This window comes from Buteo buteo, chromosome 5, assembly GCF_964188355.1.
Source record: "Buteo buteo chromosome 5, bButBut1.hap1.1, whole genome shotgun sequence".
Lineage (NCBI taxonomy): Eukaryota > Metazoa > Chordata > Aves > Accipitriformes > Accipitridae > Buteo > Buteo buteo.
This window is the reverse complement of record NC_134175.1, coordinates 28,008,302-28,030,443: the sequence shown is the minus strand read 5'-3', so window position 1 is coordinate 28,030,443 and position 22,142 is coordinate 28,008,302. Positions and strand designations below refer to the sequence as shown.

The 22,142-nt window shown below is 34.4% G+C and overlaps 1 protein-coding gene across 2 annotated transcripts in view; it reads right to left on the bottom strand.

Moving 5' to 3' along the window:
- LOC142031228 (titin-like) overlaps positions 1-22,142 on the bottom strand; it is a 244,865-nt gene that overhangs the window by 126,144 nt on the left and 96,579 nt on the right. For both annotated transcript variants that reach the window (XM_075028344.1, XM_075028345.1), the window contains 32 exons: positions 20,997-21,074; positions 20,036-20,110; positions 19,796-19,870; positions 19,455-19,538; positions 19,147-19,209; positions 18,750-18,827; positions 18,442-18,519; positions 17,416-17,499; positions 16,950-17,030; positions 14,763-14,846; positions 14,246-14,563; positions 12,226-12,303; positions 11,946-12,020; positions 11,650-11,733; positions 11,356-11,442; positions 10,443-10,544; positions 10,143-10,226; positions 9,139-9,243; positions 8,860-8,943; positions 8,428-8,505; positions 8,126-8,209; positions 7,810-7,893; positions 7,265-7,582; positions 6,541-6,621; positions 5,496-5,579; positions 4,937-5,017; positions 4,187-4,270; positions 3,457-3,540; positions 3,172-3,252; positions 1,972-2,052; positions 1,311-1,391; positions 852-932 (listed from right to left, as the gene is read on the bottom strand). In XM_075028344.1, coding sequence (XP_074884445.1) covers positions 852-932; positions 1,311-1,391; positions 1,972-2,052; positions 3,172-3,252; positions 3,457-3,540; positions 4,187-4,270; positions 4,937-5,017; positions 5,496-5,579; positions 6,541-6,621; positions 7,265-7,582; positions 7,810-7,893; positions 8,126-8,209; positions 8,428-8,505; positions 8,860-8,943; positions 9,139-9,243; positions 10,143-10,226; positions 10,443-10,544; positions 11,356-11,442; positions 11,650-11,733; positions 11,946-12,020; positions 12,226-12,303; positions 14,246-14,563; positions 14,763-14,846; positions 16,950-17,030; positions 17,416-17,499; positions 18,442-18,519; positions 18,750-18,827; positions 19,147-19,209; positions 19,455-19,538; positions 19,796-19,870; positions 20,036-20,110; positions 20,997-21,074 — 3,099 coding nt within the window. The remainder of the gene's footprint in view (positions 1-851; positions 933-1,310; positions 1,392-1,971; positions 2,053-3,171; positions 3,253-3,456; positions 3,541-4,186; positions 4,271-4,936; positions 5,018-5,495; positions 5,580-6,540; positions 6,622-7,264; positions 7,583-7,809; positions 7,894-8,125; positions 8,210-8,427; positions 8,506-8,859; positions 8,944-9,138; positions 9,244-10,142; positions 10,227-10,442; positions 10,545-11,355; positions 11,443-11,649; positions 11,734-11,945; positions 12,021-12,225; positions 12,304-14,245; positions 14,564-14,762; positions 14,847-16,949; positions 17,031-17,415; positions 17,500-18,441; positions 18,520-18,749; positions 18,828-19,146; positions 19,210-19,454; positions 19,539-19,795; positions 19,871-20,035; positions 20,111-20,996; positions 21,075-22,142) is intronic.

Here is a 22,142-nt window from a genome sequence, read left to right as displayed (position 1 = left end):
ATACTATTACATACTACTAGGATTTTTTTATAAATTACAAATAAAGGGTATTTTTTTTCTTTTACTGTAAACCCTACTGCCCAAGACAAAGAGAAATCTCCTCAGAGAGTCACCATTATTGACATACAACCTTTAGGTGGTGTTACTGTTGGCTTTTTAGGCACAGCAACATTTTCTTTCTCTTTTAAGACAGATTTCTTAGGTACTTTGGACACTTTAAAGATATTAGTGTACTTTTAAGAATTACGAAAATAAAACATGCAATACAGAGAAATAACACAAAACAAGTAGATGTATAAGGATACTGTGACAACAGTTACATGTCCTGAAAAGCCTCTGTGATTCTATCCCTCTGGCAAATAACAGTTTGAAGTGACTTTGCTGAGGATCTTTTTTCATGCAGTGGTGACATGCCCTGCAAACTGTTAGTTCAGACAGACTTCTAAAATATCTGAATGAATTGTTACAACTGGTTTCTGTACTTAATGCTATTTCCATTCAAAATTAAATCAATTGATCTCTAAGTTTAACATGAGCAATGTGAAAGAGCAAGTGTATATACTTCTTGCTTGAGTATTGATAGAATTTCTGAGGCTGTTTACAGTACCTATAAACACCCATGAAGTTAAAATGTTTGTTCTGTAAATCTCACTGCATGTTGATTCAGCTAGAGTTTTTGTTATTTTTAGTCCCTTTGACTAGTTTCTGATATAATTTTTGTGCCGTCACAATGGATTACTCTTGAGTAGAAGAAACAAACTCAACTAATTTTTAATTACTTGACAACAACAAAACAAGGGGCAGAAGAAACTTGGAAGAAAAGGAGAAGGAAAGGATATGTTGACGTATACCTTTGGCAGGTGGTGTTTCTGGCTTTTTAGGCAGAGGGACAGGTTTCTCTTCAGGAACAATTTTCTTGGGTAATTCAGGCACTTGAAAGATATTTATTGATTTTAATTTTAATTTTATGACTTAAAGACAAGTTGAGAAACAGGAAAAGGGACATATACAACATAAATGCCACAAATCTGACACAAGTTGACCATGACATTAAATCAGAAACAATGTAAGAAACAGAAAATATGTTATCAGCAAAAGACTTCAGTTCTATTAGGCTATCAAAGTACCTTAGAGAATAGAAAGACAAGTCATTAAAAAATCCCATTTGTAACGTAAGTAAGGTACTAAAAGAATGAACACAAATATTAATTACATTGAACAAGAACTAAACCATGAGCATGAATAATTTAATTTTCCTGGAGTTCATGACTTTGCAAATTGCAGGAAGAGATGATGAAGAAGATGTATACCTCTAGATGCTGGAGCCTCCTCTTTTCTATAAACAGTAGAAATTTCTTCTTCTATGTGCATCTCCTCATAAACTTCATGTACTTGAAAGATATTAGTTTAAATACTTAAATTAACTTAGAATATCTTCAGAAAACAAGACAATGTGAAAGATAAAGAACAAATAGAATCAAATATTCAAGCTCATCTTAAGATACACAGGTCTATTTTATATCAACTCTCAAAATTAGGATTCTTTCAAATGAGGGAAGAAAAAAATCTCATATTCTACCCTGATCTGACCTCTGCAACTTGCCAGAAGAAAGATGTGTGATATGTCCTAAACTGAGTTACTTCAACTGAGTGCAAAGAGATAGGCTCTGTCTATCTAAGCTCTATCACTTTTTCTTTTTTTTTTTTTTTCATTTCCCCCACCCTGGACTGATCTCAAGTAGCAGGGTCACTTGCAATTGTCTCTTTTTCACATAAAGCTAGTTTTCTCCTTAAGAACAACTACAGGTTATATAATTTTTATTTTTTTTCAATTAATTTTATACTGTTGCAGCTAACCAAGCTGCTAACTAAACTCTAGTTTATGGTAGACAGAATGTGCTCAAAATAGTTGAAGATTTATATATGAAAAAAAATAATTATCCTTCAAATCCTACTCAAAATTTCTTGTACCTTTAAGGTGTGAAGCTTCTTCTTTAGGTAGAGCAGGAGGTATTTTTTCTTTGCGGACAGCTTTCTTTGGTACTTCAGGAACTTAAAAAATATGGGTTTATTTTAGAAATTTGCACTGGGAAATAAGTAGTACAGTTTTTTAAAACAATAAAAATTTATACTAGAACAATATGAAAATATATGGTATTAACCTGTGAATACAACTCAACAACTTCACTTTCTGGAGTTCACTGTTTTTCTAACTCCTAGCACTTACAGGTCTGAATTTGCTCTTCTCTGAAAAGATAGTAGTTAGGCTCTTTTTTTTCTTATCAAACAATCTTAAGGAATTTCGGCAATTTAAAGGGTTTTATTCTTTTTTAATTTCAAAATTACCAATAAAAGCAAGGCAAAACTCCAGTGCTTAACTAAATAACTAAATTAACTAAATATTATGTTTCATACATCTATAGAGTTCTTCAGCTCTGGAATTTTATTACAAAACTATGTTTCTATGAAGAAATTTTTGTGGCTTTGTATTTTGTCCTCATTTAAAGTCTTACTTTAATCTTGAATTTATTAAAGTCCCTGACATGACTGCAAAGAGTGCTTCTGTAAACAATCTTCTGCCGCAACCTTTTCGATTTATTTTTTTTAATATATTGTCAGAGAAAGTATTTTGGGAAATAGAACATGAGACAAGAAGTCAAAAAAATGTAAGGCTAATCGCTGGCCCTGCTATGAATTTCCTGTCTACTAAATTTCTTTGTAATTGTCTAATTTTGTCTTTTAAAACTTTAAATTCTTGATGCAGAATGTATCAATCTGTTTGAGCAGCTGCTAATACAAAACAAAAATAAGAATGTATAGAAAAAGTTCCTTAAATTTGTTTTCCTGAAAGATGAATTATTCTGTCTTAATAACTGTTCATTAGTTTAACATATGAAGAAAGATGCTGAAATGTTTTTTCAATTCTTTGTAAATGGTTACAAAATGATTATGTTTTTAATCTCTGTTTTCCTTGTATGCATGCTCTCTTTCTAAGATAAAAACAGACAAACAAACAGACAAAATTTACTCTTGCAACAAGAGATCATATGGAAGAAAACAGTGTGTATAGCATCTAGTCATGTTGTTCAAGAAAAACAAGCATGTTGAGTTTCTCACTTGGTACTTCACTTTTGAAAGAGGCTAGAGAAAATCCATTTGGAGGTCATGTACCTTTAGCTGGAGGAGCTTCTTCTGCAGGTACAGCAACAGGTATTTTCTTCAGTGGGACAGTTTTCTTTGTTACTGCAGGTACTTCAAAGATATTACAATTTTTAAAGAACATTACAATATACAAAACGTAGGTAACAAAGAAACAATGACAGACACATAGCATCTAAGGAAACGTTAGAATGAACACATTAAATAACAGATTAGCACATGGGTGGAATGATGAAGATGAGTAACTAATTTGTAGGGAACGTGTTGATTTATAGATTGCTTGAATAATTGGTGTACCTTTAGCTGCTGGAGCTTCTGGTTCACTAGGAATAATAACAGGGAGTTTTTCTTCTGTTGGAACTTCTCCGTAAACTTCAGGCTCTTTAAAGATATTAGTTTATTTTACATATTTTAATATTATTTGCAAGACAAGATTAGAAAGACAACTTATAATGCAAAAATGCAGACATGTGTATGGACAAAGAGCTGTTTAAACAGAAATTATTTAAGTATCTCATTTCAGCCTAATCATTTACCTACTATTGCTAGAAACGACCCTTCCCAATTAGTAAAATACAAGTTTACAGAAATAGTTCATTTTATTTTCTAGTTACTAATTTCTGTGTATTAGATAGAAATTGTAACTGAATTTCACGTCCTCATCTGGCATTAACCACCTATATCCCAGCTCAAAAATTAAATGTTACGCAGGATGGCTCTCAAACCAGTGTCTACTTAAGTTCATTTCTTTGGTCAAATGTGGCTGAAGTGCTTTCCTGGACCAGAAACTTAGTTTCTCTTTTATTTATGTTTCTTTCTCCCATTATTAGAGAAGAAAAAAACACTTTAAAAATGCTAAATTATAACCAAATTTGGGGGGAGAGAGGGTCTCAAAGACATGGATGGAAGTTGCTTTTAAATAATTAAAAAAATAATTGAAAATGTCTCATATTTTACAGAACAATCTAGAGCATGAATGGATATACTCTCTGCAATTTACTGCTTGGTAGAGGTGTCATTGATGTACCTTCATACAAAGGAGGTTCCTCTTCTCTAGGAATAACGGTGGGTACTTTATCTTCAAGGACAGCTCTCTTATGAAACTCGGGAACTTCAAAGATATTGATTAGCTTTCTTTTAGTAACCTCAAAATAATTTTCAACTTTTAAAATTCAATATAAATAAATAAATGCAGAAAACTAAGTTCTTTTAAGGTCCCAAATACTGTGCCTTTTTGTGAATGAAATATAGAGTTCTAGACATGTCTTGCTGGAACAATTAATTATGTGAAGAAATTTATAGTTTCTGCTCTCAAAGAGCATAAGCCATTTCTTTTCCCACTGTATCATCATGTTTTTCCTTCCGATATGTGTAACAGTTTTAATGGTTTTATCTTACTAGCTTTTGCCTTATTACTTCTCCACCAGTGTCATGATCAATGTATTGGTTTCAACCCCCCCTGTTTAAACTAAATTCACAACTATATTACAAATATAAAAGCACTGAAGGTTTACATACTGGTAGCATAAGTAGTGATACCTCCTCAGCATGTTTTCATTCATAAATCAATGTATTTACTCTTTAGCACATACATAGCACATATCTGAAATGTTTACCTCAGAGTTTTCAATTTATCACTGGGTACTGAATATGCACTTAGAGCTAGAGACTCTTGCCAGGGTGCAAAGAACATGAGGATCATTTTAGAAGATGCTATTTGGGAAAAACAACACAAATATTTCCTTTCCATAAAATGTTATATCAAAGGTTCCTTTACCTTTCATTGGTGGGACTCCTATTTCAGGTGTATGTGTAGGTTTCTTTTCTTCAGGGACAGTTCTTTTGAGAACAGCTGGCCCTTTAAGGTATAATTTACTTTTAGGGCTTTCAAAGTTATTTGGAGGAGGTTAGAAAGAAGAAGAGCAAACATAACAAGGAAGATTCATGAAACAACAAAGGATTAAATACTTCCTGAAAGAACATCTATGTTAATTTTGAAGATTAGACAGAAGAATAACAGTAAAAAAATATTCTTGAAAGATGGTCATACATTTGGATGGTGGAATCTCCTTCTTTTTCAGAAGAAATAAAAATATTCTTTCTTTCTGAATTGCTTTCATGTGTAGCTTAATGACAGAACACACATTTTTTTTAAAGTGACTCTCACATATTTTCAACGAATTACTTGAAACCAACAGGCAAAAAAGACTCAATCACAAACATTTGAAAAAAAACCCCACAACACTGTGGGGACATAAAACTTCTCAACAAATAGTGAAGACAAAAGACTGAAATAAGAATTCATGATTCATGAGGACAATGCAGATGAAGTATACCTTTAGCTGGTGGAGTAATTTCCTTTTTAGGAGCAGCAGGTAGTACTTTTTCTTTTGGAACAGGTTTCTTTGGCACCGCTGGCACTTTAAAGACATTGGTAGTTTTTTAAGAACTTTTGCAGTATGAATATTATGTAAGAATAAAAGTTAAACAAAAGGCAAACAATGCAAAGAGAAAATCTAGAAAACTACAAAATACAGTGTCCTCAGTTGCTATTGAGTGGTGACCTTGCAGGCCACCCATCCAGACTATTTTGCTTGAATTCACATAGCTCGAGTCTTCAGTATTCACTGAATGAAAAACACTGCTCTTGTTGGATGATTTTTTGACTAGTATAAGCCTTAGCAATTAGGTTTCATGAACGATCAGCTCTAATTAATACCAGCTGAGAATATGGTAAGGTTTTAATTTTCTATCAACTAACTCCCAGCCTTTATGCAAAAAAAAGACCCCTTTCCCACTGATTTCATTTTGATAATTTGTATGAGAAACAGCTATAAAAGATAGCACAAAATGAATTTCTGGCAAATTAAGTTCTCTGAACAGAAAATTACAGAGCTCCAGACTGGTACAGAAACTCTACTAGCATCCACTGACAACTGCTATTCATGACACTTTTGTAGAGCCCGATACAGAGGACACCTATTAAGATTGTATGCACTCCAGCACATGATTAGGTAGAAGAAGGTCCTAGGTTTTTAGGATTCTGTAGGAAACTAGTTTCACTGATATGGTGCTATAGCTCAACAGACTTTTATTAATTTATTCATCTGCTTGTTTTCAATGATTATCTATAAAATGTCACGTATAATTAAATCTTGAAGGTCCTGCCTACACTTCCTTTGTCCTCAGAAAAGAATTAGTCTCAGTTTTGATTTGTTAAAGAAATATTTTTTTAGTAACTTAATCCCTGTCTTTGACTGTACTGTGAAAGAAAGTTAAGGGTCTAGCAGTCAGATCAGAATAGGTAAATTAATGGATTTGGGGATTCAGAGACTTTGGGCAGAAAGCTATGTTTTTAAATTTATCTAATAGCTAATGTACCTTTAGTTGGCGGAGCTTCTTTTTTAGGAACAGGAACAGGTACTTTTTCTTCCGGCAGGGGTCTTTTAGGCACCTCAGGCACTTTAAAAAATATTTCATTATGGATTTTAAGTTATTTATGGGGAATTACCACAGATACAAAGACAGCAAGCAGAGAAATCACTCATTTGTAGAGTAACCATCTCATCAATTATGCAGAGACAACTGAGCAACCACTCATCTCAGAGTTCTTGAGCAATGAAAGCTAAGGAATATCGGTGTACATCTTTCTGGTACATTTTAGATGCACTTTCTGTTTAGCATGAGGGATCCTATGATCATAAATTTAAATGATGACAAGGACGGTTCTAAAAGAGTTTTAACATCTCTGTAACTCACAGGAGCTGAACTGGGCAAAAGAAACTAATATTGACACATAAAAATATTTGATACATGTTGAAGCTGAACTGCATCAGAAAATTATCATTTAGTTTGCTCGTGTCATATCTACACTAGCTCACTCTTCAGCAGTCAGATGGGGAGTCCTCCCATTCCACTCTGAAGGGAAGAATTCCTTAGGAAGGAGTAGGAGAGAAACAATCTTTGAATGGATTTATCATTACCAGCAACAGACACACATAGGACTACAAACGGGGAAAAATATAAATAAACACCCTAAGGAGGCTTAAGCAGTAGCTGGGAACTCAACAAACTATAAGAATGAAGAAAACATGACTTGATGTACCTATAGCTGGTTGGATTTCGTAAACTTCCTCATATTTTTCATAGATCTCTTCCTTCTCCTTTAACTCATACTTTTCATAGACATCTTCTTTCTCCTCAGCCTCCTCTTCATATTCCTGTTCCTGAATCTCCTTATATTTTTCAGGTTCTTCAGGTTCCTCATATGCCTCAATTTCTTCAGTTTCCTGAACCTTCTCAAACTCTTCAATACTTTCGTATATCTCGTACTTCTCATACTCTTCATATGCATACTCATACTTCTCCACTACAGGAGCAGGGACTTTTTCTTTCTGGGCAAGTTTCTTGGATACTTCAGGCACTTTAGAAACAGTATTATTGTTATTACCTTACAATGATTTAGTTTCTTTTTTTTACAGTTAGTCAAGATGATCCACATAAACCAGAAAAGGTAGATGATAACCATAAGCATAAGTTACATTAAAATATAAGAACATGCTCCTGAAACAGTATATATATTACAAAGGATTTTAGGAATGAGGAGGAAAAACAAATATTTGGGAGGAATAAGAAGAAATACATCTGTACCTTTAGTTGGTGTTGGTTCTTTGGGTTTGGGCACAACAGTTGGCACTTTCTCTTCTGCAACAGCTCTTTTATGCACCTCAGGGACTTTAAAGATATGGATTTCTTTTAGGAATTTTTTTTAAAAAACACCTTAAAGCAGTATAAGTTAAAAAGTACACAAAACAGAGCTTTATGGTTCTACAATGCGAACATTGATAATGAAGAGTTTTAACATCAATTCAAGCAGAAATCTCATACAACAAAGACAAAAGTTAGAAAGAAGAAGGTCAAGAGTATTTTTAGCACAAATATTAATTATAATCAAGAGTACATATACCTTTTGTAGCTGGAACCTCCACTTTTTCAGGGGGGGCAACAGGTACCTTCTCTTCAGGAGCAACCTTTTTAGGCATCTTGGGTACTTTAAAGATAGGACCTAACTTCAGTGTTATTTTGAACAGTTTTTAAATAGACACAAACCCAGAAGCTTACAAACAGCAGAACAGAAACTTACAGACAAACAAATAGTATAGTGACAAATATAATATGAGACAGACATACTAAAATGTTCCTTGCTAAACTCAACTTGTATGAAGAATGTTATCTATTAATGATAATAGCATTTACAAACTGCAGTACCTTTGGCTGGTGGAGCTGGCACCTTTTTAGGAAGAGGTGCTTCCTCTTCAGGAACAGGTTTCTTAGGCATCTTGGGCACTTTAAAGACATTATTTTATTTTAAGAATGTCATCCACCAGTAGTATGAGAAAGACAACAGAAAACATACAAACAGACACAATGAAATAATAACTGATCTGCAGAATATATTTTAAATATTTTAAAGATGAAACAGAAATAAGAACAAACCACACTTTATATCCATAGGCAGAGTTCTTGAACAAGTTATATAATTTCAGAACTTATTTTTCACTAGGAATTTGACAGGCACTCTAAGACATCAATACAGAAAGACAGCAGGGACACAAAACTAACATAAGTACAAACAAAATAAAATAGAGACACTGAATGAGAATAACAACACATTGTTTTCCTAGGTATTAATTTATGTACCTTTTGCTGGAGGAAGCTCCAGTTTCTCAGGAGTGCGTACAGGTATTTTTTCTTTTGGGACAGGTTTCTTAGGAATCTCTGGCTCTTTAAAGATATTATTTTGCAAACACATTTTAAAATTACTTTCAGAGCATTAAAAACATGAAAAAACATGAAACAAGATCACAAGCTCCCCAAAAAGATCATTAAGATTTACACACAACTTAGAACAAGAAATAAAGATGAATTTTAATGAACCAAAAAGATCTCATGAGTAACTTGCAAGAAAAGATTGTATACCTTTTGCTGGCATAGTTTCCTCTGGAATAGTTTCCTCTCCTTCTTCCTCAGGAACAAAAATGGGAACCTTTTCTTCAGGCACAATTTTCTTTGCCACCTCAGGCACTTCAAAGATTATTTTAAGAAATTTACTTTCAGAACATCACAAAGAGAAATTCATAACATAAAACACAAGGACACCAACTTTAAAGTAACTATAGCAATAAAGATAAGGGAAACTCTATTAGTTATTTTTCACTTCCTGAAAGCAGCAAGGTGCAATTGGGTTATAAGGATTACATGAGGATTAGCTCTTTTACCCAATTCTTAATTACACAGCATCATTTCCAATGAAAGATATTAGCAAGGTATGCCACAAATGAGAGGTTGTAGAAGATTATTAGAATCTAATTTTTTACATAAAAATCTTCCAGTGTCTGCTTTTCAATTTTTTTCTAAAAAACTCAGCTGCTGAGGTAGAATTTGCTCAGCACCAAAGGGTGGCCTCTGCAGTAGTCTGTCTCCACTTCGAATACTATATTTAGGGTATATCTTCTGGTTATTTGTATGGTCAGTTGTGATTTGATGCTATTTTTATATAAGTTTAGCTTAAAGTCTTGAGATTTTAGCATACTTTGAAAGTACAAGTCAGAATGATCTCCCTGAATTGAAGAATTTCCAGGTAAAGGCCCATAAAATATTATTCCAGGTATTTGTTTAAACAAATTTTAAATGTAAACATTAGTTCTGAATAATGATATTACAATGAATTACTTAATTCACAGCAATCACTTAAAATGGAAAACAAGCAGATCATTCAAGGCCTGATTCTCAGCCCACTGAAGTCAATAACAAAATAGACAATCAAGCCCTGCCTGAGACCTAGCACTACAGGGGAGCAGCAGGGTGCTATAACCAAGGATCTGACTTTACATGAGTACAAATTTATTTTTAAAATGAGGTTCCACTGAGATATGAAAATGTAAGGGAGAGGAATTATCTGCATACACCACGATGTGATATACCTTTAACTGGTGGAATTTTCTTTACTTTAGGAACTGCAACAGGTACTTTTTCTTCTGGGACAGCTCTCTTGGGCACCTCTGGCACTTTAAAGATATTGTTTTGATAAGAAATGTTCAATTACTTTTAGAGCATCAAAGCTACTGAAACCACAGAACAAATTCACAAAGACCAATAATAAGAAAACTCCCCTCAGAAGGATAATGAAGGTTTACATCCAGCTTAAAACAATCAATAGAGATGAAGATCTTTAAATGAACTGAACAAAGCTCTCTAATAATTTTCAAGAAGGAATGGTGTACCTTTTGGTGGTATCTCTGGAACAGCTTCCTCTTCCTCTTCTTCTTCTTCTTCAGGAGCAAAAATAGGTACCTCTTCACGGCGAGGTTTTGGTATTTCTGGCACTTCAAAGACAGTATTTAATTGTAGAAAACTTAGACACAACATCAGAAACTGAGAGACATCTTACACAGAAGCTAAGAGTATGAATCAGCAAGTACCTTTGTCACAAACTGCTATGATACTTCAGTTAAATTCTAATAACAAATGTACAGAAACAGTAAGAAGCATCATCCACATGTTCAGTTATAAGAAGAGATAGCTTTGGTTGGTGGAGGTTCTGGCTTTTTATGTACAGGGACAGGTACTTTTCTGGAACTTTCTTGGGCACTTCAGGTACTTTAAAGCCATTTTTGTTTAAGAAATTAATTTTCAATGTAACATAAAACATAGTAAAGTGCGAACTGTATAACTGATATTAAGATAACTACACAAATACGGTAAAATTTGTGTATGAAATATAACATTGATTTTATCCACAGATTTATGCACAGATGTAAACTTACAAACATACAGACTACAGCATTACAAACTGGCATAGTAAGGCTAAGGGGGAAGTCTGGCTGTTTAGGTACATTGTTTATCATTTGGAGCATCTGTTTTTGAAACAGCAAGTAATTTTAAATAATTTAGATATATAAGATTCAAAAGAGAAAGACAATACAAGACAGAAACATAGAAATTTTTGAAGTGTAGAATAAGCATAGCACCTGTGACTAACAGAAAGAGCCACAACACTGTGTTCTGATCAAACATAGGTCAGTGAGTGGTTCTGTATCAAACATGCTAGGATAAGGAATGGGATTGTTACTTGCAGTCTTCTAAAGCTGAAGAAACAAAACTAGAATTATGCAGTTGAACCAGCAACTGGTGTACCTTTGGCTGGTGGAGGTTCTTCTACTTTTTTACGCACTGGGACAAGTACCTTCTCTTCTGGCACAGGTTTCTTTGGTACTTCAGGCACTTTAAAAATATTATTGTAGTTTAAGAATTTTATTTTTGAACCATAAGGTAAAGAACAATTATAGAATCAATAAAGTGGAATGACAAGAACTGTCAAGAATAGAAAACTCTCTTCACTCTACATTACATTAAAGAGGAAAGGTGAACAAACACCGATTTTTAATTTTTTTTTTTTTTTTTAACACATCCAACCAAGGCCTGATATACCTTTGACAGGTGGAACTTCCTTCTTTTTTGGTGCAGGAACAGGAACCTTCTCTTCCGGCACAGGTTTCTTCGGCACGTCTGGAACTTAGTAAGATATTATTGTAAATTGAGCCTGGCATAAGACTGTAAAACACTATGACACACAAGCCAGTGACACTAAACAATTGAACACAAACACAAAGAACCACAACTCTTAAGAGCAACAGTCTTTAACTATTCTAGTGTTTAACACAAGCAAGAAGATAAATGAAGTCTAGAAAACCCTTCTGATCATAGTTAAGTACAAGTTAATATACCTTTAGCTGGGGGAGCTTCCTTCTTTGGCACTTGGACTTTCTTTTCAGGTACAGGTTTCTTTGGCACCTCAGGCACTTCAAAAACATTATTTTGGTTAGAAAATAATCCACAAACTATTCAAAACAGAAATGAAACTAAAAAGATAATGGCACAAACATTTCATATGAAGACACCCCTCCAAAAAGAACAGAAAAAAATAATGGTCAAGTAAGGCATCTGAAAAATACTGTGAATTACATATTCAGAGGAAGTCTGCTAACATAAAGACACAATATATACCTTTTGCTGGAGGAGCTTCTTTTTTCTTCAGAATAGGTGCTTTTTCCTCTGGAATAGGCTTCTTGGGAACCTCAGGCACTTGAAAGATACCATTAATATTTTAGGTATTTACTTTTAAAACAACAGGAACTTCACAAGCATCACAAATACATACTCAAAACATACAGATATGATTTAACATAGTTTGATCATAAAGACAAAATAGCAAACAGGTTATACTAACTGCTATTATGTCCACTCTCGCTGCTCAGCCATTGAGGCCATCAATAAAAATGTTTTTAATTTCAGGGCCTTATTTGCTGATCAAAAGATTGAGTTAAGACAGAGTTTGACTTTTTAGAAGTAGCTATTAAGGAAGATTAAGAAGCATCATGGTGGAGAAAATTGCAAAAATACTATTTTATTTTCTCCTCCAATTTTTGGATGTTTATTACAAACAGTGTAAGAAACAACTATTTAATTGCTGTATTAGATATTTAGTAGTTTTACTACTTCTCCGTATTTTCCCCTAACATTTCTCAGACATGTAATACGTTGCACCTGATCATGTTGGATAAGCCAATTTTGTATATGTAGTGAATATACAGTGCTGATTACATTTTCTTCCTGAGAAATTTCCAAGTGCTTTCTACATGTAGAAAGCAAGCACATCAATTTTATCAGTTGGTTTACTTCAAACACAGAACTATGGACACATTATAAGTACCCAGCAGTTTATACCACAATTTGTTAGGTAACGGCAATGTTTACTAGTGGTTTACTTCAATGAAAAAAGAAAATCCTGACTGCTGAAATCAACGGATTTTCCCTTTAACTACAGTGAGGCAAAGGTTTCAACTAAAATGTATCTTAATGGTTTTTGTACTCCAAAACCCAGAAATATGCATACAAGTTTTATGATGACAGGAGAGTAATCCCAGTGGCTCTGAGCATACTGAAGAAAGTTTGGAGCACATACGAATTACACTTAACTACTACAATAGAGTCAAAGGAAATTTTAGCTAATCCTAATCTTCCTGTTCAGGATTAACCTGGCTTTTGCAGTCTACAGCCTGGCCTTTTCCACACTAGGAAAATTGTGCTAATCAATATGTCAAAATTCTACTGCAAACAATATTAAATATTGTTTTGGCATCCATTAATTAGTCAAAAGAAATTCTGAACTTCTTTTTGGGGAAGAGACACTGAGGAATGATTTGAATCAGGACTGGAAAATATGCATTTTTAAGAACCCTTAAATGATTACATAATTTTGGAAAATCAGATATCATTAGTCTATATCTTTATATTACCATGTAGAAAGGGTTTATTACCAAGATCTTGGTGTGACCTAGCTGTCCTCTCTAAGTAGTGAATACTGCGTTCATCCTGTACAATGTTGAAAATTTACACTAGTACCATAAAAATTATTCCTAAGGAAAATACCTAAAACTAAGAATATTTAAATATGGCAATTTAATAGAACTTTTCTATCTTTGCTTTCTATGAACATATATTATTCCCTTCAAAAAATAAACAAACAATAACTATGAGGTTTTCAAAGGTTTCTGAGAGGACGGCAATGCGACTTGTGTTCCTAAATTGCTTCTTTTCAAGTATCCTACCTATTTTCTAGATAAACATATTTTTTGTCTGTGATTACAGAATTCTCATAAATATTTCTAGGTATTTCAAGCACAATCTGATGGCAAAATTGCACCCTAGATGAGGATGAAGTAAAGCTTAGTTAAATTTTCTTAGTGGGTTATACAGACTTCATATGAAAGAGGAATGAACATGTATGAAATGGAACATTTAAATTTATAGAGGTAGTAGTAAAGAGTAGACATACAGCCATCACATGTTTTCCACACTATATACTAATCATTAAACATCTTGAAAAAAAGGCACACTGTAAAGCACACTGGAACATATTAAAGCAAAACTTTGGTATATTAACAGAATGAAAAGATACTTTGGTATATTAACAGAATGAAAAGATACTACTTTGTCTCATACAAATCCTAAAATTTAAGTATACCTCTAACTGGTGGGGGAGCCTCCTCTTCATACTGGGGAATTTCTGACTCTTCCTCCTCATATTCCTGAACTTCCTCTTCATAATAAGCAGCTTCTTCTTCATAACGGGTGACTTCTTCCTCTTCATACTGAGGAACTTCCTCCTCATAGTGACTAACTTCTTCATAATGGTGGACTTCCTCCTTGTAATGGATTACCTCCTTCTCATATCTGATGGCTTCTTCCTCTTCATATTTTGGAACCTCTTCTTCCTCTTTATAGTGAGGAACTTCAACATACTCTTTTTCTTTTCGGACAACTGTCTTGCGTACTTCAGGCACTTAAAAAGATATCAATTAAAAGAATCTTAAAATTTAGCACATAGCTCTTACAAATAATAAGGATTACAAGGCATTGTCAAATAAGAATTAAACAAAAGGAAGAACATTCCACAGGAAACAAATCAGTATTCACTGTACATGGAACATACAAGACACAAAAAACATTTATACCGTATTTCAATACTCTATCCAGTATACCTTTGGCTGGTGGTCTTGCCACTTTTTTAGGAGGATAAATTGGTACTCTTTCTTCAATGATAGCCCTCTCTGGTACATCAGGCACTTAAAAGATACAGTACATTTACAATTAAGAATTTTTGAAAGTGTTATTTAAAAACAAAAATATTCTTGGCAAGAAACACACACACACAAAATCTTACAAATACATGGCTGATACGTAAAAGACAGTTGTGCTTATTGACACTGGACATGTAATTATGGAAGCCATTAGACTGCTATTCAATTAAGTAACAACAAGCATTTCAAGATCCCAATGTAAGCAACTGATATGATTCCTACTTCATCCACTGCTGCCATCAGTGAAGTTAAGCTTGCTAATGTGCAGAACTCAAAAGCCAAATTCAACCAATTACAAAATCATTAAATCCCACTGTCCTCTGTGGCAGCCTCTCTCCACAGCAGTGACACTTTGCACTACCTCAGTAATAGATTGAGTCCTCAATCTCTGGTAACAAATGATTTGTATAGGAAACTCTAGATGAAGATGAGGGAGCACATGGAGAAAATCTTTGTGAGTGACTAACAATGGGTAAGAGCTCTGGTCTAATTAAAAGCAAAAGCATTAATTGCTCAGTGAGGAAGGTATTTTTCCTCTTCTCTTGATTGCTTTATAATGTGGCTTCTTTGTTCAGGCTTGGCAAGGAGCCATTCCCTAGAAAAGCAGGATCCAAAAGATTAAGGTGTGAATTTGTTCAGGTTTTAAGATTCATTCAGAAAAGAATGCACACTATGTTTAAGCAGCCTTTTCTCTTTTCCAGAATAGCAATGCATAGGTCTTGTCTTCTGAGGCAGGTGTCTTTTTGGGAAATTTTTAGCCAATATAACTGGAAACTGCATTAGCATTTTTACATCTGGGAGACTACTAGACTTGCCAAGTTAGAGAGTAACTTTGGCATTTTCTTAACAGATTGGATATCTTTTTTTGATCTTTTTAAGAGATGGAATCCATTCTGTCAGTGACAGATTTGAGAATTTCTACATACTTTTGTCATGACAAGCTACAGTTAGCGCAGATGAGTGGCTGCCACAAGTCTTGATGGCTGCTAAGTGGGTGTTATTTTTGTGGTAATGTGAAGAATGATCAGCTCTTTAAATATTTGCTGGCAGAGCCCTGCTTGATATTTAACTGTAAGTGCCAGGTACATCTGCATTTGAAATCTTAAACTAAAACTGGAACTGGTAACTTTGGTTGATTAGATAACAAAAACTGCATTGTGCATGACTGCCATACCAGGAAGCTCAGGTTCCTTTTGATTCTTTTGTCCTAGCTACAGCACCTCTATGTGGTATCCCATGGGAGAACTGTTGCATTTCATGTCCTTCTGCTTTGACCGTTTTTTTTCCAGACCAGCCAGCATATTACCCCTGCCTTACAGAAAGCTGGTTAAAGATCCTCTTCCATCCTTCTCTTAGTACTCATGATCTGCCTGTCCCCCCATCATTCTCCAACAGAGAGACGAAATAGATTATTTAACTTCACACTGATGTGATTGTATTAATCTTTCATGATATGAATATGATAATGTTATCAACAGCAGGAGATCTGAAAGTAGTAAGTATGAGGCATCTTGTGGGTCATTTTTCACAAATCAATAGATTGCCTCCAAAAGTAATAGAGCGTTGAGTTTCTTTTAAAAGCTGTGGACTTTGTTCAAAGCCCTTGAGCTGGCAGGTCCAATATATGGGATTGTGCTAAGTCTGTCAGCCAGGTAGGTGACAGCAGGGGTAAAGTTTTTTTCTTTGACCTTCAGATTTAGGTGAGGAGTTGCTGTCACAGAACAGGAAAGGACAGGGTTTCTTTTCAGAGTAGGAAAGAATGTTAATATAAATGAAGGAAAAGGCTGCCCTGTTTCCCCTCAAAGGTCAGATAGGTAGCAAGATTTGCAAAGGAAGACCTGGAGAAATGGTTATGCTTCCACTATGACAACAGCAGTAAGCCAGGAGGAAAGATTTAAGCCTTTTGTGAGAAAGGAATGCTGTCCTGTGGTATTCTGCAAGCTTCACTTTCAGGATAAACTGGCCATTTGCACAGGACATGAAATTGTGTTTCATTGTCTTTTTGTTGTTTGTTTGTTTGTTTGTTTGTTTTTAAAGTAGATTACAAGATGTAAATTTAAACATAAAATCTTTTTAGTCCTTTCATACCTGTGTATGAAATCTCCTTTTCTGTGTGAAGAGAAATGGATACTTCCTCTGACATAGCCCAGTGTTCTTCTTCTGTTGGTTCTTCAAAGACAGAGTCTAACGTTAATATTTTTCTCTGGTGAAATATCATGTACAATAATAACTATACCATTTGGGGTTTCTTAGAAAACTAGTTATTATTTCCTGACACATCCCATACCCAGAGTAACTGGGAAAAATACATCTCGTAGTGTTTCTCAAAGACTCTTGTTACGGTTCCCTTGGGACTATGGTGGAACATAGTGGTGGACTTGGTAGTGTTAAGTTAACAGTTGGACTTGATGATCTTAAGGGTCTTTTCCAACATAAATGATTCTATGACTTTAACATTAGAACTTCAAGAAAGGTGCCAGACCAGCAGGCTTGAAGCTCTGGTGGTATTGTACAAGGATAGCCTGTTCATAGATTAATCCACAGGCAGGAGTACCTTGTGGTGGTGGAGACACTTTTCTTTTTGGAACAGCAATGGGTACTCTTTCTTCTTTTCCAATTTTCTTCAGTGCTTCTGGCACTTTAAAGATAGTAATTGTAAGAATACTAAATTCTAAAAGAAATCATATACTTTTTGACGTTCATATGAAAGAATTATGGACAAACAATTATGGGGAAATAGTACACATTTACATAGCAAAGATGCGTATGATAAACACAACAATCACACCAGACATACAAACATAAAGACATTTAAATTAACAGAGAAAATGACCAGCCGCAGAGTAGTTAGATATGCATTATTTTGAAGACTACTTGTTTGGGGGGTTCCAGGAATAAGTTCCCCAGATAAATTAAACACTTTGAAACACCATGCAATTTTAGTAAAAGCAGAAATATAGTTAAATATTAAAATAATATCTACCAAAATAATACATATAATATTAGAATAACAGATATATAGAGACCAAAATACATCAAAATCACACACCATATTGACACATCATGAAGTAAGATGGAATGATTGAGATGAAAGTAAGATGTAAAATATTTGCCTCTAGGTTCTTCAGAAATGTAATTAAACCACAGAATACCACACATACATAACAAAATCACTTTTCAAACACAAGAAAATCACAGAAACAGAAGACATATTTGTAAGTTTGAAACGCTTCACTGAATATTGACAACGTTATAAAACTTTAATAGTTCTTTTCTAAATGTATTCATTTTTATTTCACTTCTTCACTGAGTAAACATTTTCACTCAGCTTTCCAAAGCTCTTAGGCAGCCAGAGTGATCAATGAAGTTAAATAGTAGCTAGAAAATGCAAGGAATGCAGGTGTGTGACTGTTCTCTGTCACCTTCTGCATTCTTTTGCAGGTGAGAAGACAAATGTCCTTTTCATTTATAATCAAGTCAAGAGAGACTGGGATTTGATTAACCAGGCAGATGGTGAGTATGATGCACATGGACATCTGATATTTAGAAGCCTTCTCTACTTTCAAAAGAACTTGTATACCTTTAGCTGGTGGAGCTGCCACTTTTCTTGAAACTGGAACAGGTACTTTGTCTTCTGGCACAGGCTTCTTGGGCACTGCTTGCATTTTTTAAAAAAAAGGTTGTTTTAAAAGATTTTGAATTAATCACAGTTTATTAACATAATCAGATGACAAACCACAAATGCAGAAACTTGACATTTTTTCAAGTCATATAAAAAAAAGACAGCAAACACTGAACATTACAGCTTGTGTTACACAATTAGACATTATAAATATAAAACAGTATTCTGAAACAAGACCTCTTGTGTAGCTCTTAAAAATTATGTACCTCTTTTTGGTGGAGCCTCCTCTTTTTTAGCAACGGCAACTTTTTCTTCTGTGATAATTTTCCTGTGCACTTCAGTCACTTAAAAATAGTAAGTGTAAGAATATTTAATTGCAATATTTGAAATGCAGCTATATATAAGTTTTTTCTACTTAATCTGATTTTTTTAAAAAGACAATGCTAAGTAAACTTCAACAGCAACAAAAATGAGACACTGCAGAAGAGTGTATTTCACAGCCATAGCACAAAGCTGAGTAAATAGTCAAAAGAAAGGGGAGATCTAAACAGAGGTTACAGATACTAACAAACAAAAATTTATTTAAGTAAAATGCCTAAGCACAAATACTGCAAGGCCAAACAAAAAGAATCCCCATGGTAATAATATTCTTGGTTTGTCTACCTTTGGTTGATGGACGTTCTTCAACTTCTATCTCAAAAGTGGGCACCTGTTCTTCTGGAGGTTCTTAAAAAAGATTGTGCAACTTTAGAAAAATTTGATTGATTTCACCAACAGGCATAAGATAAAAGATGAAATAACATAAATCTCATCAACACAACACAGGCCACACTGTAGACAAATGGACATAAGTACATGTTTAATGTTGAAGAAGTTTGATATGTGAGATATTTTTTATCAACATGCATATATATTACAGATGGAATACAGCAAAAAAAGTATTTTTTGCAAGGAACAAACCACTGATATACCTTTTGCTGGTGGAGCCTCCATTTTTTTAGGCACAGGGACAGGTATCTTCTCTTTAGGAACTGCTTTCTTACGAACTTCAGGAACTTTAGAAAAATGAGTAAGATGAGAAGGAAGATGAGGAAGAATATTAAGGTCTAATACTTGTAATTGTCTACTATTTCACAATGTGTTTTACTCAGTTAACACAAACAGTATTACTTTTCATCATACAGGATGGAATTTGACACAACCATTCATCACTGGAAGCAGACACTACCCACATCAACACGTATAAACAAGACAGTAAGACAAACGTAATCCCCTTGAAGATACATCAGCCAGATGAGGAACTGGTTTATACCTTTAACTCCTGGAGCTTCCTTAGGGGCAGCTGGAACTTTTGGTTCAGGGACAACTCTCCTATGCTTCTCAGGCACTTTAAAAGATTACAATACATAGTTTTACAAAGAGGAGGAGTATCACTGTCACATGCACATATTTCCTTAATACAAAAAAACACAAATGGAAATAAACATACAGTAGCAACATAACACTCAGAATGATGAAACAACCAATATTTTGTAATGAAAAGAACATATACCTTTAGTGGGTGGGACTTCCTCTCTTTCAGGAACAGTTACCCTCTCCTCTATGTAGTAAGACTCTTCTTCACTCACTTAAAAAGAGTAAAATAAAAAAATACTTGAGTTTAAGTATTTGACATCTGTTACTGTCTTTATGGCCCTAGTAAGCAACAAAATATTTGTTAGACAAGAATAAGCAGTGTGCTTTTACTAACAGGCACCTCTGGTATTACAAAATTTACATTCAAACCATCCTGCTCCCTCTGAAGCCAATGGAAAAACTCCAAGCAACTTAAATGGATCTGAGATTGAACTCTCATCTTGTATTTCTGTGTAGTTTGAAAATGCTCAGTATTTGAAGTACTAGATCAGCACTTTCCATTCCTCTGTCTAGTAGGTCACTAATGTTGGAATTTGTCCACTCCAAGAAAGCCTCTCTCCCAAATACTGAGAAAATTCCTTGACTAAAGCCATCCCTTGAAAATACTTTCTACGGTGTGACTTGTAATGGAAATTGAGTCAATCAGTGTATGTTAACATCCTTCACAGCATTATGTTACCACCAATAAACTTACAGGTGGAAACAGTTTAGTAATTTTCCTGTTAAATGGTCTGAGGAACCAGAGTGCACCATGATATTCTGAAGGACTTTTACTTCATCCAAGTAACCTGGTTGAAGAGGAACTTCCAATAGAGAATTTTTGTAAAAAAAAAAAAAAAGAAGGGCTGATAATTCTCAACATCCAAGAGATACCTCATTATTTTCACTGTATCAAAACAGGATTAACTACTACACTTTTCAAAAGCAAGTAATAGAAATTGTACACATTCTTAGCACTAAAGTTCATAAGATATGAAACCTTTATATAGTAGTAAATTTTTCTTTATGAATAGAGTAGATATTAATCCACGCTATTTTTGGTACAAAACAAAAATTACTTTTTGCTTTTGCCTAGTATTCCTGAATTGTGGTTGTACCTTCAGAAACCTCTTCTTTGTGAATGGAAATAGACAATTCCTCCATTTCTTCTTCAGCCCATTCTTCAACTGTTGGTTCTTTAAAGAAAATTATTTGGTTTAGTATTTTTGCTGGGTGGATGGATGGATGGATCAAAGGATGGAGAAGATGAAGACCAATTCATACAAGTTCTATATGACAATGACAGATAAGCACACAATGCAGAAAGTGCTGTGCACACACATATGTATGATTTGCTCTAAATAATGTGTTTTGTCCATGCCCCATGTACCCTATTGTATGCTGTTGTAACTTTCAAATATCCTTTACTGGTCAACTGTCAGTACATCAGAATGCCTCAGCTCCCCAGACTTCCCCATCACAACAGCTGAGGGGGGAAACAACAGCCAAAGAACTAGAGGTTGCTCCTTGATCCAGCTACATGAAAGTGAGGACAGGAATGAGATGAGAAGGGTAGGTCAAGAATTGAAAGGAAAGCCTGGCATGTGCACATCTACAAATGTGACTGTATTAGGGAAAACATCAATTTGTTCTGGGGTAAAAGGTTAATTTGCAAGAGATAAACAGAAACTAACACTGCACGTATCCATATGAATATATATTTTCATGTTCCTATTTTAGATAGATAACTTCCATATCTGCTTTTAAAAACTCATCTATGCTTTTTAATAGAATATGTAAATTGTCTTGACTGACTAGTTATTAATGGGATATAAAAACTGTCAAAATCTTGATTTCAGCTATCCTGAAGCAGATATTTTGTGGAATTATACTGACTTAAAACAACTGATCTCAGTCTTCCCTGAGTATGAGAATGTGAACTAAAAGAGCTGGTGAGAAGCTAACACTGCAGAGAGAAATAATATCATTATCTGCAGGGCTACAGAGAGCTTTGTAGGGAGTATGACAAATAGATGGTTACAGTCCTAATTAGCAGAGTCTAAACTCAACACTATACACCCATACTTCTTACTATGATTTCATGAGAGCCTGATCCGAAGATCAGTGTATTCAGTGGTAGAGTTTCCATTCCTGTCAATGGGGTGGGATCCTAGCATTCAAGACTGAAATGGTAAACGCACTCAGGAGGCTCTTAACTGTCTGTAAGTCTGTAAAATGTTCAAGACAAAACTCATGAAGATAAC